This window comes from Schistocerca cancellata, chromosome 9 (genome assembly GCF_023864275.1).
Source record: "Schistocerca cancellata isolate TAMUIC-IGC-003103 chromosome 9, iqSchCanc2.1, whole genome shotgun sequence".
Classification (NCBI taxonomy): domain Eukaryota; kingdom Metazoa; phylum Arthropoda; class Insecta; order Orthoptera; family Acrididae; genus Schistocerca; species Schistocerca cancellata.
Window position 1 is genome coordinate 484,965,679 of NC_064634.1, and position 18,924 is coordinate 484,984,602.

The 18,924-nt window shown below is 40.2% G+C and overlaps 1 protein-coding gene across 3 annotated transcripts in view; it reads left to right on the forward strand.

Annotated features, from left to right (window-relative positions):
- Positions 1 to 18,924, forward strand: part of LOC126100485 (fatty acyl-CoA reductase 1-like) — a 501,954-nt gene that overhangs the window by 49,176 nt on the left and 433,854 nt on the right. For all 3 annotated transcript variants that reach the window (XM_049911090.1, XM_049911091.1, XM_049911089.1), the window contains exon 3: positions 17,573 to 17,821. In XM_049911090.1, coding sequence (XP_049767047.1) covers positions 17,573 to 17,821 — 249 coding nt within the window. The remainder of the gene's footprint in view (positions 1 to 17,572; positions 17,822 to 18,924) is intronic.

Genomic DNA, 18,924 nt, shown 5'->3' on the forward strand with positions numbered 1-18,924 from the left:
TTGAAGGTGGCCGCTCTTTTGATGGCAGCCACTGGAGCCCTGTGCGCATTAAATCTAGCAGTGACATGTGGACAGCAGCCAGTTGATGATTTAGCCAGTGATAGACGGAGAGGGTCATGATCAGAAGCCAGATGAGGTCCCTCTCTCGATCGCTGCCAGTCGAGTCCTGTAAGCATTAGATCTACCATCGATGCACGGACGGCAGCTGGAAGATGATGTAGCTACACGTAGACAAAGCTAAGACGGCCATTTGGGATCTCTTGAGGACGATCAGAATCCAAATGAGGTCACCTGGGCGGCTGCCCCCCCTGTCGATGGCTGCCACTCCAGATCTGGAAACATTAGGTTCAGCAGTGATGTGTCGGTAGCAGCTAGAAGATGACTCAGCTAGACATAGAACAAACTGGGAAGACCATATTGGACTGTCAGTTGTAGTGGTGTAGATCTCGTTGAAAGTGGCGACTGGAGACGAGATACAGCTAGAGCTGACTTAGGAGTACTTACAGGCACTTAGCGTGGTTTTATTACGACCCGGCGTCACTTCTGGTACCGTAGGCGCCTAAGGCACGCGGCACTGGGCTTCGGTATGGGGTGATACAGGCCACCACTGCAGTGGCCTGGCGCTTACGCCATGCTGCATCTGCGATTGCCAGACAGCTGGATGGCCTGCTTGCTGTGGGTTGTGCAGCCTGGATGGACAGATGCTGGCGCTACATTTGAGATTGCTATCCTGTATCTTCACCGTATTATGACGAAACTGACTTGTGCTGTGAGCTGAGAGTGGCGGAATTTGCCTTAACCGCATTCGTTGTGGGCATAACCGATGCAAAGTGGTATTAAAGGTAAGGAATGTATCTGAGTGACTATAAATGACAAGATCGACGGTACGCCCGAAAGAGATGGCGCGGTGGTTAGCACACTGGACTTGCATTCGAGAAGACGGTGGTTCAATCCCGCGTCTGGCCATCCTGTTTTCCGTGATTTCCCTAAATCGTTCCAGGCTAATGCTGGGATGGTTCGTTTGAATGGGCATGGCCGACTTCCATGTTCTTTCCTACTGATGACCTTGCTGGTCTGTCTCTTCCCCCAAAAACAACACAACAACAACCCAACGGTACAATCATAGCGACAGTTAACAACATTCCAAAAGCAGTGTTTATATTAGAACACCGATCTGAGCCACCCTTCATAGCCGAGCAGCGATGGAAGTGTCGGTAACACTAGTTAAAAAATTTTAAATTTTTTCTGCATCTGGTTTGTAAAAAGGTGGTTTTATCTAATTTTGGGTTGCTGAATACACTGGTAAAATCAGTTTTTTATATTACGTCACATTTGCTAGATACACAGCTGAATAAAAAATGAGAACAGCGAAAATTGACACAATACATACAAATATACACATTCAGAACCTTTGAAATCAGTACTACTTTGTATGTATATAAGGACATGATACCAATAAAATGTCCAACGTAGTTCAGAAGATATTTTCACCTTTAATCGTCTTTGGTGTTTGAAAAATGCGACGACATAGCTCTTCTTTTGATTGCCGTTTCATCACTCTCCCTAACAAGACCCCAGCAGTAGTCACTCATCATCGAAGGGTTCCAATGACCTTGGTAACGGTGTGCCATGGTAAGAATGTCTTGGTGAAAGCGTTCACCTCACTAATCGCTTATGGGCCGGCCGGTGTGGCCGAGCGGTTCTAGGCGCTTCAGTCTGGAGCCGCGTGACCGCTACGGTCGCAGGGTCGAACCTTGCCTTGGGCATGAATGTGTGTGATGTCCATAGGTTAGTTAGGTTTAAGTAGTTCTAACTTCTAGGGGACTGATGACCTTAGATGTTAAGTCACATAGTGCTCAAAGCCATTTGATTTTTCATCGCTTATAGCTCCCAAATTGTGCTGGAGGAGAACAAGGTGAGAATGTAGCAAGTGAATTTTAAACATTCTACACCCCATGTTCTCATAGTTGTTCAACAGATCATTCAGAATGGTAACATAGTTTTTGTCTTTTCTGTTACCCAAAAACCCCTTCACAATTGCTTTAAAAGAAGACCAAGCAGCTAATTGGATATCTGTGAGTTTGGTATCAAAGGTTGGATCTTTCAGCAGTTTTCTTATTTGTGTCCAACAAATATACCCTCTTTCAGCTTTGCCTCACTTAACTTGGGAAACTTTTCTTTTAAGTGATTGAACGCCTCACGTTCTGTATCCAGAGCTTTTACAAAGTTCTTGATAAGACCCAACCTGATTGAAGGGGAGGCAAAATGATTTTATCGAGCTCAATCAATGGGGTATTGTGCACATTTACGTTTCCAGGAACATATAACTTCCGTGTAGGCCATGTCTTGACTATAAAGTGGTTCTTGGTGACACGGCTGTCCCAAGGGCACAAAAAGCAGCAGTATTTGGTGAATCCTGCCTGTAAACCAGTAAGGAGTGCAACAACTTTTAAATCATACAAAAGCTGCCATTCATGACCCTTATATTTGATTGTCTCTAGAAGCAAAGCCATGGTTTCATAAGTTTCTTTCATGTCTACTGTGTAATCCAAAGGTACCAATGGAAATGCATTGCCTTTATGCAGTAGTGCTGCTTTCAAGTTGGTTTTACTGGAGTCAGTAAATAGTCGCCACTCCGGTGGATTATGCTGTGCTCCTAGCTGCATCATCAGACCACTGACATCTCTACAGACACACATTGAATTCTGCACATTCAGTGAAGGAAGCACCTCTTGATCTGAAACTGGAAATTTTTGTCCCTGATGCTAGAAGGTTCGGTTGTTGCACTCTCGACCTCAAGAGTACATCTTGCTGTTTCCAAAGTTTTAGATAGCGAACCAAATCGTTCAGTTCCTTTTGATTAAAGATCTGAGGCGAAGTGTCATGATAATGAGGGCAGTACTCATCTATATGTTCAGTACATTCTGATTCATTTGACATGGCGTCTGGTTCCGTGGCTTTCAAGTTACAGACAGGAACAGACAACCCCTCGTCATGGGGCACAGGCAAATGCACTAAAGATACATTTGGATACTTTATTTTATGTCTAGTTTTGCTTGAATGTCCCGAAATAATGGTCATTAATGGTCATTAGGCTCACACCACACCATCGGAACAGCGAGCGGCATCGCTCGGCGTTTACCTTGCAACCACTCCGTTAAGGTTGTAGTACAAGTTATGCAGGCAATATGAAGTGCAAAATTTTTATCTCGATAACCAACAGGACCATCAAAATACAGTTCATATGCCTTCTGAACCAAATCAGTAATTGTTTTCCTTTGGGCTTTTGGAGTGAATTTCCCACACAAATAACAAAAGTTGTCGAGGTGTTTTAGACAGAAACTAATTTTACTAGTTGCCATTTTTCTTAGCGTAAGTTTTAAACAAAGAAATTTTGCAATATCTTTCACAGGAAACACTCACTGAGGATCTCTTTCACACCGATGGATTACCACAGCAATCATTTACTGACGATTTGTAGATCTTCTAGCTCTCCTCTGCGAATCAAAAACTAACAAATATCAAAGCAGAAGAACCGAAAAAGTGAAATACTGAATACGAAGAATTAAAAAAACCCTTAGAAACTCAAAACTGGTACGTGCTATAACATTTTGAAAGTTATATTCAGATTCTACAACCCAAATTACATACCAGTTTATGCATCACATTCGAGATGCAAAATGGTTGGTGACTAGTGATAATCAATGCCTTACTTTCCCTCGCTGCCACTGATGATGAATGTTGACTGTTTTATTGATGAAATACCTTGCAGACCGGCACAGCTGGACCTAAATGACGACAACATCACAATTATGTTCGATTCGCATGAAGTTTGGAATTAAGTGACGGTTAAACTGCAAACAACATGTATGTGAAAACGTGTGTAGCAGTTGTAATCTGAACTGTATGGTGCTGAGAAACATACGTTTTCAAGAGATTTCAAATACTTCTTTCCCATTAATCGGCAGACGCTTCATCAGATGAATATTTATTCTTTTTGAAGTTTGTTATCACTGTGAGATAACTTTTACTGTCTATTTGGTTAATTTTTGAGTGATGCAATGAGCAAATCCTTTCTACAGCATCGTGAGCCACATTTAGGGATTATATAAGTTGCAGAACAAATGTAGATCATCTGAAAAATTCATATAAAAATGTTCTAGGTAATTTTGTCTGGCGAATGCTGTCAAATTTAATAGAACATATTATAAGTATTCAAGGTTGTGGTAGGAGTGTGGAGACTGTAAGATCTTGTCATGAGGAATTGTTAAGTAAATTTCGATATACTGCAGGTTATTTAAACGATGGCTTGAAATTAGATGAACTTTGGGAGAAATTATCATACCACATTAGAATTAAAGTCGGTGGTGGACCATGCGGAATTGTGGAAGAATTTTCGAATACTGGAATGGGCTGAATCTAACTGTAGAGAAAGTTAGTAGTACAGACTTAAAAAAAAAACTAGTTAGCTCTTCACCTCAAGTTCCTTAAAGAATAAAACTCCCACATGTAAAACAACTTTACATGTCTGATTATAAATGCCTTAATGTGTTAAATAATCAACATTAAACATGTAAAATGTTTAGGGTAGAAACTCAATAGCATAATTATGTAGATTTCATCAGTTTAAAAACTGTTGCACATTGTCCGTTTCCTTGGCTTTGACACATTCTGTTAACTAAACATAGTTTTAAGTAGAACTGAAAAATTTAGAAAAAAAAGTTTCCCATATTTAAAGTTAAACAGCCGAAGTGGATGGCCGCAGGACGTAGTACTTTCCTTTGTGCCTTTTAATCGTCATTTTTCATTCTTTTGGGCTCATTGGCTGTTCCCTGTGTTTAATCCATGCTGTTTACTTAAGATACTGTTGGGTAGACCTAAACGCTTACCGTTTATGAACTGAAATTGTCTGTAGTGCACCACACAACAATAGAGCAGCGCTTAAAATCCAATAAAAACGTGCCAGTACGTCAGCATCCACAGCATCGTATCTCTTGAACTGCATTTGGCAGAATGATCTAATCCTGTAGGCGTGTTTAGGTGTATGTGTGGATACTGTTTGTTTGTTGTGTTGCGAATACAGTTGGTAGTAAAGAATAATAAATAAAATGGAGTACCTGACACTGACGTTGTTGGGCGGCGGGTGCTAATTTATTACCTATTGTATTGTTGCAGTTCTCAACACAGGCTCTCTAACTACGATGTTAGCAACCAGAAAGTGATTAGCAAAAACGTGATGCCTGTAATTAAAGTTCACTGTGCCCACTCTGATGGAGAAATAAAGTTATTAATTATTGAAGTTCATTACTTTGAGGATTTAGGATAATGTCTGTGATTAGTAGAAAATGCAGTTTACTTTAACAATTTTCACTATATTCTGAAATGATAAAGCGTAAATTTTCAAATAATTATTTAACTAAGCAATGCTACTATCAGATATTGCACTTTCAGAGCTGTTCAGAGTCTATTGCGTGGATCCTATTAACTGTAAATAACGAAACTGTTTTTTTTTTTTTTTTTTTTTTTTTTTTTTTTTTTTTTTTTTTTTTTTTCTTTTCACAAGAGGTGGAGCCCCTCCACGCCCTCACCGGCATGATGGCCAACACAATTGGTCTACTGCCATCTCTGCATAAGGGTTAGTATTCACTAAAGTGAGGTGTCGCAGGATGTGGGTACTGCGATGTTTGCGTACGTCTGGTTAGGGTTAACCGTTAATACGCGCTCATCTGTTGATAGATTGGGTCGAAATCGAACGAAGGGTAGCGGTTTGAAGGGCAGAGGAAAAAAAGTGCCAAGGCGGGAGCCAAGGGAAAAAAACCTCTGCGATAGTTAGGTCGGGTGGTAAGAGCAGTAGCGGTAGTCTTGCTGCCTGCGATAGGTTGTGCAAGGATAGGCTTTGTTAGTAGTGGGTATCACGCATGTCGATATCTTGACGTTGTTCGGTTGTGCTGCTCGGCGGCTGGCGCTGGGTGCTGGTGCAGAGTCCTCGTTCAGCGTCCTGCAACCTGCAACAGTTAGGTTTGTTATCGATCTTGTGTCCGATAGGTCATATACCAGTAGCACAGTGTGAGGGAATGTTGGCAGATTGTTTGTGCGTCTGTGGGCGAGCTCGTTGGTGTCCCTGTTGTGGCCTGTTGGTCGGCTCTAATAGCAGCTGGTAGTTACCAGTCAGTGTTGCTGATATGCAGGGGTTTGCCGACGTTTGTCGCTTGTTTGCGTATGTTAGTTTACCATAGTGGCTATGCCCTAGCTAGCAGTGTCTATAATAGTTATTGATGTGAATGTTCAAAGTGAATGCTCGCGTAAATTTGATGTTAATACTCATCAAACGCCACGCTAGTAATGATAGAAGGTCTGTCCTGTGGCGACACGTGAAAATACAACATACGCAAACTGACAATAACTCACTGAGGTCGTTCCGTAATTAACACTTTACCACAATGTGAACTCATTGTTACGTGCATACCGAGTTACGTAATACGGCATCCAAGGCTGTTCCTAGCAACTGCACAAACGCGACCCGGCTTCCGACACGGAGTGCGCCCTCATACGAATCTAGAAGAGAACTGATGCCTGACTCTAGCTCGCAGCGCTCTTATTTATACAGCCGTGGAGCGGACCGCTGAAGGCGTAGCCAACAAAATTTGCCTACCTGGCTAGCCTCTCGGGCTAGTAAAGAACCACTTCAAGTTACTAAATATTTAATTGCTTCATTCGCTGAAGGACAATGAAGCTCTCAATTTAATAGTGCTGTCATCACACAGGTAAGTTCTATAATAAAATCCTGATGCGGCTAGGTTAAATACTTTTGGCGAGAGAATTATTTTAGTAGCGCTGCACACAGTAGATGAGCTCTGAACTTGCCCTTTGGAGAGACGCTACAGCTATAGTTTTATAGATACCTATTGGAAACTTCTCACATCTTCGTCATTATAGCGTACCTCCATTCTATCGAAGTGTAAATATCCTAGCTTTATCTAATCACTTACTTAATCTATCTTGCTTCCGAACTTTTAGGACACAAAAACAGAAAATCATGAATTTCAACCAAAATATTACTTTGTGAAATCCAGCTTTCTGTTTCCATTACATTACAATGAAATAGGAATCCGAATATAAATTTTGAAGTTTCTAGCTCTTTCTTATTGCGCCGATGATTTTTACGTAAAATGTCTAAATTTCGAAAACTGGTAAAGTTGCTAAACTGAAACTTAACACATTATTATTTTAGCATCACTCCTGACATGCTATTAATTTTTCAGATCATTTACTTTACTTTTAAGGTATTGTGCAACATTCGTAACATCAGAGCTAGTTACAGCGGATTAGGCTGGCACACAATGGGAAGCACAGGAATTCTGTATGGTGTGAGTAGGCTGTTTCCTAACAACGTTGCACTGCACAAACCGTGGAAATTTCGTAAGCGATAAACTTGTTCTTCCCTTCGTTATTTTGTATGGGGTGTTAAGAGTAAAATTATCTAATACATGGTTACTAGAGTATGGGTAACTTGTACACCACGAGTTGGAATGCCTCTAGTGGTCTACACAGTTTCTGACTTTAATAGTTGAGTTACTACGTTAAGCTTTTAATGGAAGCTTATACCTTTCAAAGACTAGATTACGACAGGATTTCAAGTTTTAAATTTGGTCAATAATTACATTAAATACTGAAAATTAATTTAATGTTGCATGTGGAAACCATTACACTGGCGAGTTGTAGCCGGGACCTAGTGACAATTGCAGCCATGTAGGAAAACAGACAATGTAAGTGAGGGAAATGAAAACAGAATGGAAGTAGGAAGACGTGTTGCTGGTCAGAGAATTAGAAGAGTCAGAGGGAGAGGTGGACATGCCAATGAATGCAGGGGAGGAGTGAGTTCACAGAGGGCATACAATCAAGGTAGGTATGACCACACAGAAGACCACAGCAGTGAGGGTCCATGCTGATGTGGGATGGTCTTATGGAATAAACAGCAGATATAAGAAGATTATAGAAGGAGTAATCATAAATCATATGCCCAGAAGAGAAACTGAAATAAGTTTTACTGTTCTGATGCTATCTTACATAGCTGTGAGTGGTACACCATTCTATGTAGAGAGGTTGGACAGTCTGCACTGACACACTGACCTATCAGGCTAATACTTTTTGGAGAAAGTATCTTTTCTTTCCACATTATTTTAGGATGGCCTATTTGGTGACTATTTGTATAAATTTTTGTTTTAATATAATCGCAATAATTTTTGTCAATTTTAGAAATGAATGCGCTAGTTTCATCTTGTCCTGCCAGTGTAGCAAGATGGCAGTGAGTGTGAAGCAAGATGACATTACTATAAAATTTGGAGACACTATTCTTCTTAGGAATTATAATACAGTACATTAACTGAATATATATTGCTATGAATTACTTAATATACGATATGTAATACAAGAATCATCTTGCTGAAAATTAATACAGCTCAATATTTGAAAAAACCTCACTCAAATTTTCCTCCTCCAAAGTCTGAGCTGGCATTAGCAACACTCCATTCAGGATTCTGATGGAAAATCTGATGAAATACATGTCACTGCTCAGTGCATCATTTGAAAGATTTTAGTTTTTGCTTTAAATGGTCTCATTCCAACTTGTGTGCTTTGTTATCAACCAAGTTCTGTTTCGTAATTATACTTCTTGAAACTGTTGCAATTTTCCGTTTTTTCATCCATCGTACTTTTTAGACTAATGGCTCTCAAACTTTTTGGCGATGGAACAGATTTGTAATAATATGTATTTCACATAGCCCTAACATAAGTTAAACCTTGTTATATGTTAATTCTTTAATTGTCACCATTTAACGAACATCATTGTGCACATTATACGCTATTGACTTCTACAACGATGTACAAAACGGCACATAAGTATACAAAACATGTAATAACACTGTACTGATTCCACTGTAAATGAATGAAACTGTTTCATTGTAATTGAAGCTTTGAAATTTTTTAAAATTTTTGACCAGATCTTTAAAGTCAGGCTTCACAGAAGAGGGTTGAAGACGATTGTTATGTGCAGTATCCAGTGTATTTGTAGCTGCATACGCTATGAATCTCATTTCACACAAGTGTAGTATAGCACACATCCTGTGTGGCAAGTTGTGGATAAATCATCAAGTGACATTGTTTTGAACAATGATAGCCTGCTTGAATCTGATGTCATTTCTAAAAAGGATTCTACAAATTCTGTACGAAATGATCCTGAATCCATTAAGTTATTTTCACTCTAGCATTATTCTCTTCAGGAAAATACGTTTCAAACGATTCTCAGCTATCATAGAGACATTGGACCAATTCTTCATATATTTTATCTACTAATTCTGATGTCTCAGCAACGAACATGGTCAGTATTATAAAGCTTTCTAGATCTCTACTGCCAACACCAACAATCCAAGATCTAAGATAGTTATTTTATTATGATTAGTACTGAAAACTGTTGTCTGTTTTCTATTGTAAGACAGATTTTACAAGTAATTCATTAATTTTCCACAGAGAGCCACCAAAAACGTAGCCTGAAGAACCAAGTTACATCGCTCCAATTTTCATTTAATTTAGGAGACATGTCAGTCATAAAAGCTTGTAATTAATCTCTTAGTTCGAATAATAATGGAAAGATCTTACCCTAATATAACCATCTAACCCCCGTGGAGTAGTAGCGTTTTGTGATTGCTCCCATAATTTCCTCATAATACTGAAAACAATCACTACTGAAGAGGGTGTGATTTAACGTAATTGGTTATTTTTACTGATTCATAAAGAACGAATTTTATATTTGGCAGAATATTCTTTGTCACGCACGTTTGTCTTTAGCATCTTACAATACTACAGTTTGGCGCTTTACTTTTTTGTTACAAGTACCACTCCAGCTGTTTTACCAGTCATTACCTCGGATCCATCACACCTATACAATCGTTTCAGTCATGATGATTTATTTCAAATAAATTGTTACCATGTAAAAAACTTCTTTCCGTTAATAGTAGTTCACAGCAGCGTGCATATAAGCAAGTCTTCTTCATATGAATGATTATACGGATATGGCACAGTCACGAGGAAGATGGCCAATGTAGTAACCTAAGTCGACTCATCTATTCGCAAGACGAGAATTATTTGGAGTGAAGGGGACCAAGTAGTTCTTGTATCATATTATCTGCGAGTTTGTTATTTCGACGAGAAAGAGTGTCGTTAGAGATTGGTACACAAGGAAGATGCTTTGCAGATCTTTCGGGTTTATGTCTGTCACAGACTATTTTATTAAATTCTCAGCGACAGTGTGTACTTCTCCCACTTGTGCAATGCGACAGCTGACAAAATATGATGCCTCCATGGCGTTTTTATTCACAGTATGGGTAACAGACGTCATACTTTTTTATTTCTTAATAATTGTTCTTTCATATGTTTAAATAGATGTTCGTTTTTGTTTTGGATTCGTGAATATAGTTTGAAAATTTCGGTCTTCTAAACAGATACTATGGAACTGCGTGTAAATAGTTTGCTATATAACATGCCGGTAGGTGAGCCATTAGAATCAACAAATTCGAAATTGTTTTAAGGTTTGTCACAATTCCTTTTTTGTCACTTGCTGCGAGTTGTTCGATTTCTTATTGCTTGAAATCATGGAGCATGACGTCGTTACAGCACCTTCTTGAAAGTTATGGTCTCTATCGGAAACCTTTGATGTAGATGTCATATCATCCTGGCGAATTACCGTTTAACTATAAATGAAACATTTTGTTGCTGCACTTTAAAGCCAACATTCCAGTCTATCTTTCATAATCATCATTTTAATTTTACGATATGACAAACCTAGAATATCACAGCAAGATATTGAATTTTACAAATATAGTCAGCAACAAATACGAATGGAATATTCCGTAGTCCAAGAGCGATGCGTAAATCCGCCGTTGCGAATTGTACTGTGCGTTGCATTCGCGAACTGTAGTAAGAACTATCCTCTGTGCTTGTCGATAAGAGAGGATAGTGGAATGCCTACGGTGTGTGTAAATGAGACAGTGCGCAGCAAGAGGAAAAGAGAGAGAGAAAGGGAGAAAGGTAGAGGGTGGGAAGGAGAAAGCGTCAGAACAGCTGCTGCATGTCCATGTCCATGTCCATGTGTGGCTACTATCGAGTAACCACACACCCAGAACAAAAATTCTTTTGTTTGCAGTTTTTCATAGTAGCATTATTGTACTTTTAATAATCTCATTTTCGGTTGCTACGCTCTGTGCATATGCATTTATGTATGTTCCACATCTCCTGCTAAGGCACTGGTTCGATTTCAACCAAACTTGATACAAGTATCACCCTTATAGGGGTAAGAACCTTCTACTCTCAGTGGAGTGAAAATTAAGTGTAGCCCACGACACACAAATATCCAGACTATATTCATCCATTATTTGAGAATCAGATAACAAACTTTACGCATAATTTCAAACCTATATGAGAAGTTTTCTAGCTGATAACTTCACAAAATGATGAAAGGAAGCAAGTTTAGTGTTGACTACATTTTCACTGTTCATGCAGTAAAAGTGCCATACCAGGCGCAACCTTTTAATTTGCAGCTGACTCCATTTCCAACTCAATTTGCAGGCAGTTATGACATACATCAATCAATGTACTTGGGAAAATGTGTATTACATGACGTGCAGTTCAGGAGATATGATCTCATCAACACAGAGGTGTGGGAAAACTGCCATATTATTCATGCTATTATAACTGATTACTTCGTTGATACTAAATTCACATTTTTCAGGCATTATTCACATACACTACTGAGAATATCTGCAAAATTATATCATTGTATGATACATAATTTAAGAGATACGACGTCTTAAAGTTGATCTGAGTGAAAACTAAACTCGAGGGTGAAATTCGCTAGCGATGCAGGAGAAATATGTGTGCAAATATGTGTGAAATATGCTACATATATGTGAAATATATGTGACAAGCGCGTACTCGTGAAAAACCATGGTTAAAATATCCTTCCTAAGCCCCTGGATCAATTTCATCCAAACTTTCTACACATGTTGCTTACTATCTGAAACGAAATACCGCGGGGTACGAACGACCAACATCCTATTGGAGGTAGCAGTGATGACGTGGACAGAGAATGATGGATGAGATGGACAGATAGTAAAGGCGAAAGAGGAGATGGACGTAGACAAGGGGGGATGAAGGTGAACTGAGAGGGGAAGGGGAAATCTGAAAGAAAGGGAAGAGGAGAAAATTGACACAGAGACGGTGGAGAAAACACAGTGGTGGGAGCAGGAGATGGGCAGAGAGAGGAGAGGAGGAAATGGACAGAGAAAGAGAATTAGATGGAAAGAGAAAGGGGCAAGGGGAGGTGGACAGCAGGGTCAGGGTGGAGGAGGAGCAGGAGGAGGGGGGTGGCCAAGGATGTGGATAGAGAAGGGGGGCGGGAGGTGATGGACAGAGAGAGGGGAATTCGCATGCAGTCTATTAAAAGACCTGTAAAAATCCTCGTTGACTGTACATGCCTATGGTCTTCGAGGGCTCAGCCCTTGGGACTGTGTCACATGCATGTTTCATGTTTAAAAAGACACCATGAAAGATCTCGTTTTCTTCTCGACTAGGTATTGATTAACCATCTGAGGTATGAAGACAAGTTCTTCGTTGCTTTTGTGTGAAAGAAAGCTTATCTACCCTTTTTCTAGTTGTGTTCAACCTTATTCGTCATTCGAGTTTCTGAAATCCTGGAACAGACCTTTTCAGGAACTGACTGGAGAAATGCCTCTATAGTCCCTAAACTCATTGTAATCCCGTTTACCCATAATATCGGACTACCAAAACGGTTTTCCTTCTCTTGCACTATTTTAAATAGCATTTCACTTGCAAGTATTTAAAAATTTGTAGTTTGATGTCACCTTTTTTTAAAAAAGCATCTTCTTACAGCCTGGTTCTGTTTAAGTTGGGACGTCCTGCAGACATCTATTTCCACCAAGGAGTTCGTTTTCATAGCACTAGTCTTATATATGGTGAATTAACTAAATTTCACGATAATTCATTTGCTATTTAGTGATTAGTGCAGTGTATAGTATAGCAGCTGGAGATGGTGCTCTCAGCTTTTGTGGAATGTTTCTCGGTATATGACATGTTAGATAAAGAAAAAATTGCATACAGGACACTAGTACGATCAGTTCTAGAGTACATGAGGTGTAGGCCAGCAGTTGCAGGAAGTGCTGGGGAGTGAGTACCAGGTCACCAGCATTGTGAAGCCTAATGCAGGATTGGCTCAGGTGACTGTTAACATAGGGGCGTTATGTAGGGATTTTACTAAAGAGGATTAGGTAGTGACTGTAGGTGGGGCTGGTAATAGTATTGATAGGGATGGGGAGTATAACATAGATGGTGACCTGGAAAAGATAGCCAATCAGACTGGCAACATGAATGTACATTTCGTGGAACTGTTTCAACGTCACGATCGGCCTCATCTTAATACAGCCGTCAGGCGTAATAACATGAGACTTGGGGGTGCGCTGATGACAGAAAGCATGGGTCACATTTCAGTGGTGTCGGTGGAGTCTATCAGCAGGACGGGTTTCACTAGACATGGCCTGCACCTCAGCAGGTATGGCAAGGGGATGTTGGCAAAGCTTATAGGTGACAGCATAGGTGGGGTTGGTGGGATCACTCATGGGAAAATTCCTGCAGTAGTGGGTGTTAGAGCTGCACCTTTTTTTAGATTGAAGTCAGCTGATAGGTATTCCTGCTTAAGGGAAGTCTCTCTAACAAAGGAACCACTTTTGACGAAGCTTAGGTATCCGAGTAATGAGGGAATTAGTATATTTCATCAAAATATACAAGGTATTAGAGATAAAGTTAGTGAACTGCTTATAGATGTTGACTCTGAAATTATTGGCATATCTGAACACTTCTTAAATAAGGAGATAATTCAGAAGCTACCTTTACCAGGATACAGGTTGGCTGGCAGCTTTTCGAGGAGCTCTTTGCGGTGTGGGGGAGTAGCAATGTATGTGAAAAACGGCATCCCATTTGAGTCAATTGATGTTTCAAAGTACTGCACTGAAAAGGTGTTTGAATGTTGTGCAGGTGTGGTTAAATTTAACGGAGCTAAATTTCTAACTGTTGTTATTTATAGATCCCCAGACCCCAGTTTCACAAAAATTTTGCTAAAGCTAGAGGAGGTTCTTGGCTCACTTTATAGGAAATATAAAACGTTAGTTCTATGTGGTGACTTCAATATTAATTGTATAAGTGATTGTGCAAGGAAGGGGATGCTGGTAGACCTTCTTAATTCATATAATCTTATGCCAACCGTATTCTTTCCAACGAGAGTGCAAGGGAACAGTAGAACAACCATAGACAATATTTTTGTTCGTTCGTCATTACTAGAAGGGCATTCTGTTAGCAGAATGGTGAATGGCCTTTCAGATCATGATGCACAAATTTTAACTCTAAAAGATTTTTGTGCTGCATCACGTGTTAAATATAGTCATCAGCTGTTTAGGAAAGCTGATCTAGTTGCTGTAGAGACCTTTCTAAACCTCATCGAGGAACAAGAGCGGCAAGATGTTTATAGCGCTGATACAGTAGACGATAAATATAATGCTTTTCTCAAGACTTTTCTCATGCTCTTTGAAAGTTGCTTTCCGTTAGAACGTTCAAAACAGGATACTAGCACAAACAGGCAGCCTGGGTGGCTGACTAGAGAGATGAGAATATCTTGTAGAACAAAGTGGCAATTATATCAAAACGTTAGAAACAGTCAAAATCTAAATGCAGCAGCCCATTACAAACAGTATTGTAAGGTGCTTAAAAATATTATTAGGAAAGCCAAAAGTATGTGGTATGCAGATAGAATAGCTAAGTCTCAGGATAAAATTAAAACCATATGGTCAGTCGTGAAGGAAGTGGCTGGTCTGCAGAGACAGATCGAGGATATAGTATCAGTGCGTAGTGGGAATGTCCGTGTTACTGATAAGTCGCGTATATGTACAGTATTTAATATTCACTTTCTGAATATAGCAGGTGAACTAAATAGAAACCTAGTGCCAACAGGGAATCATATAGCGCTCTTAGAAAAAAGTGTTCAGAGACTGTTACCTGAAATGCTCCTCCATGATACTGACAAGAGGGAGACTGAGTTAATAATTAAATCACTAAAGACCAAGAACTCTCATGGATATGACGGAGTATCTAGCAGAATAATGAAGTATTGTTCTATGTATGTTAGCCCAGTACTTAGCCATATCTGTAACTTTTCCTTTAGGAGTGGTCGGTTTCCTGACTGATTAAAGTACTCGGTAGTGAAGCCACTTTATAAAAAGGGAGACATTGATAATGTTGACAATTTTAGACCTATTTCTATGCCATCGGTGTTTGCTAAAGTTATCGAGAAGGTTGTATATACAAGATTACTGGAGCATTTAAATTCACATAATTTGCTGTCAAACCTTCAGTTTGGTTTTAGAAATGGTCTAACAACTGAAAATGCTATATTCTCTTTTCTCTGTGAGGTTTTGGAGGGATTAAATAAAAGGTTGCGAACGCTAGGTGTTGTCTTTGATTTAACGAAGGCTTTTGACTGTGTTGACCACAAAATATTACTGCAGAAGTTGGACCATTATGGAGTAAGGGGAGTAGCTTACAATTGATTCGCCTCTTACTTTAAGAACAGAAAGCAGAAGGTAATTCTCCGCAATATTGAGAGTGGTAGTGATGTTCAGTCCCAATGGGGCACTGTTAAGTGGGGAATCCCCCAAGGGTCGGTGCTGGGGCCACTGCTGTTTCTTATTTATATAAATTATATGTCTTCTAGTATTACAGATGATTCATAAATATTTCTGTTTGTTGATGACACCAGCTTGATAATGAAGGATCTTGTGTGTAATATTGAAACAGTATCAAATAATGTAGTTCATGAAATAAGTTCGTGGCTTGTGGAAAATAATTTGATGCTAAATCACAGTAAGACTCAGTTTTTACAGTTTCTAACTCACAATTCAACAAGAACCGATATTTCGATCAGACAGAATGTGCATATTATAAGCGAGACAGAACAGTTCAAGTTCCTAGGCGTTCGGATAGATAGTAAGCTGTTGTGGAAAGCCCATGTCCAGGATCTTGTTCAGAAACTAAATGCTGCTTTATTTACCATTAGAACAGTATCTGAAATTAGTGACACCTCAACACGAAAAGTAGTCTACTTCACATATTTTCATACTCTTATGTCGTATGGTATTATTTTTTGGGGTAATTCTTCGTATTCAAAATGGGGATTTTTGGCTCAAAAACGGGCTGTTCGAGCTATATGTGGTGTAAGTTCGAGAACCTCTTCTCGACCCCTATTCAATAGTCTGGGAATTCTGACATTGCCCTCACAGTATATATTTTCTTTAATGTCGTTTGTTGTTAGCAATATTAGCCTATTCCCAAGAGTTAGCAGCTTTCACTAAGTTAATACCAGGTAGAAATCCAATCTGCATGTGGAATGCGCTTCCTTGACTCTTGTGCAGAAAGGAGTGCAGTATTCTGCTGCATCCATTTTCAATAAGCTACCACAAGAACTCAAAAATCTTAGCAGTAGCCCAAACTGAAGAGTCTAAACTGAAGAGTTTCCTCATGGCTCACTCCTTCTATTCTGTCGAGTAGCTCCTGGAAGAGCTAAACCATTAAGCAAATTCCAGTGTTACATTGTTGATTTTCTTTATTTAAACTTACGATTTGTCACCTGAATATGTTTTCTTATTTTTCATTTTATCTGTTTCTAATATCGTGTTATAATTTCATGTATTGACTCGTTCCATGACCATGGAGACTTCTCCTTAATTTGGTCCCACGGAACAATAAATAAATAAATAAAACCGATTTCGAACGAAATCAGAGACTCTCTGCTGGGATGATAGCACTTATCTACGCTATACAGTTTCAGAGAGCAATAGTCACGGCGCTGGGTTGTCAATAAAATGAACGTTTCATTTGGTACATTGTGCCGAAGTATTTGTGTAGTATGCTAGTGGAGAGGGTGTCCCTGTCACGACCGCGGGGGGGAGGGTCTCGGATCTGTGCATCGATGGATGGAGAAGGTGTTTTAGTGATCTTGACATGTAGCTAGGCATGTGGTTTCTATTTAGATTAATAAATGTCCATTGCTAATCTTAGATACTATAATATGTGAATGAGAGTGCAAAGGTACAAGTGTGGTTGAGTAAATCGACACTGGAACTGCTGCTGATGGTAGTTTCGCTTTTCAGTAAAGTAATTTACACATTTCACTTGCCACACAGCAACTGGAGGGTGGCAATTAAATTTGAAAGGTATGATGATTATGCCACTAGCATAGTCAGGCTTCAAGGGTTCAGTGTGGTTTGCACCGTTTCTCGTCCCTTCTCAATCTAAAGTCTTTAAAATAACTTTTCTTATTAACTCATTGAACCAGGTCGGATTACGGACTTTCAATGTTGTTTTACATCGTCTCAAGCAGATGTCTTTACTTCATCACCGTACCAGAATATACAAGGAATTCGCATTGTCATCAGCAATCCACCGTTTATTTGTGCAGATGTTCTCAAAGATTCGAGGAGAGCGGCCTGACTTCGCGCGCCACCTGTTCGTGATCGCCGGCGATGTCAGCTCCCCAGACTTCCAGCTGGAAGACCAGGACATGGCGTCCCTGCGGCGTGACGTCAGCGTCGTCTTCCACTGCGCCGCCAGCGTCCGCTTCGACGACAGCTTGCGCCAGGCCGTCACCACCAATGTGGTGGGGACTAAGCGCATGTTGCAGCTGGCCGAGCAGCTGCCGAACCTGCAGGTCTGAGGAATGTGTCAAACGGTGTAACATGATCTTAGAGTAAGAAAGCCAAACTGCACTTACTGAAAAAAAAATTGAAGCATCCTGAAGACATGGTGGTATATCAACATAGCTTCATACATGTACACATAACCAGAGGATGTGTAAATGATTAGAGTTACAATTCTCTGTGATCATCAGAATGGTCACCAGTGTGCATTAGTTATGTTTATGTTTACTGTTGTTACCAGGGCACGCCCAGCGTCATATATCTGGTGTACACTGTGAAAGACATGAAGATGCTGTGTACTAGTATGAAGTAGCGGAATCAGCACACGACAGGGTTGGAAAGGGGCCTCATTGTTGGTCTCCACTTGGTTGAATCATGTAGGATCCAGATTTGTGAGCATTTGGATGCGATAGTGGGCTGATGTTGGACTGCATGGAAACATGAGGTCAGTCATACTCGTAATCATGGTTCTAGTGGACAGCATCTGACCACCACAAGGGAGAATGATGTAGTACACCAAGCACATCATAGCCCCTTCACATCTGTACCGGTCACCAGAGGATAGGTAATAAACTTCCTACAACGTTTTGTGTCATCCCACACCATTGCTTGGGGACTGGTGGCAGCTGCACTAGAAAATTACTGTCCCATGCGTAGGCGGCAGCTAATACTTCGACACAGATTGCAACATGTGGAGTGTTTCTGTGACTGAGAAGTATGGACTGCTAGTGAATGACGTAACATTGTATTCAGCAATGACATGCAGTACTGCACTAACTCTGATGCCAATTGTCTGCGAGTTCGTGGCGACCGACGGATAGGTCCATTTCCTCCAATATCTTAGAGGGGCACAACGCTCTTACTCCTGTCACTGGGGTGTGAGGAACCATTATGCATGACTTCAAGTCATAGCCAGTATCGATCGAGAGGAATGTTACAGCAAACTACACTCCTGGAAATGGAAAAAAGAACACATTGACACCGGTGTGTCAGACCCACCATACTTGCTCCGGACACTGCGAGAGGGCTGTACAAGCAATGATCACACGCGCGGCACAGCGGACACACCAGGAACCGCGGTGTTGGCCGTCGAATCGCGCTAGCTGCGCAGCAT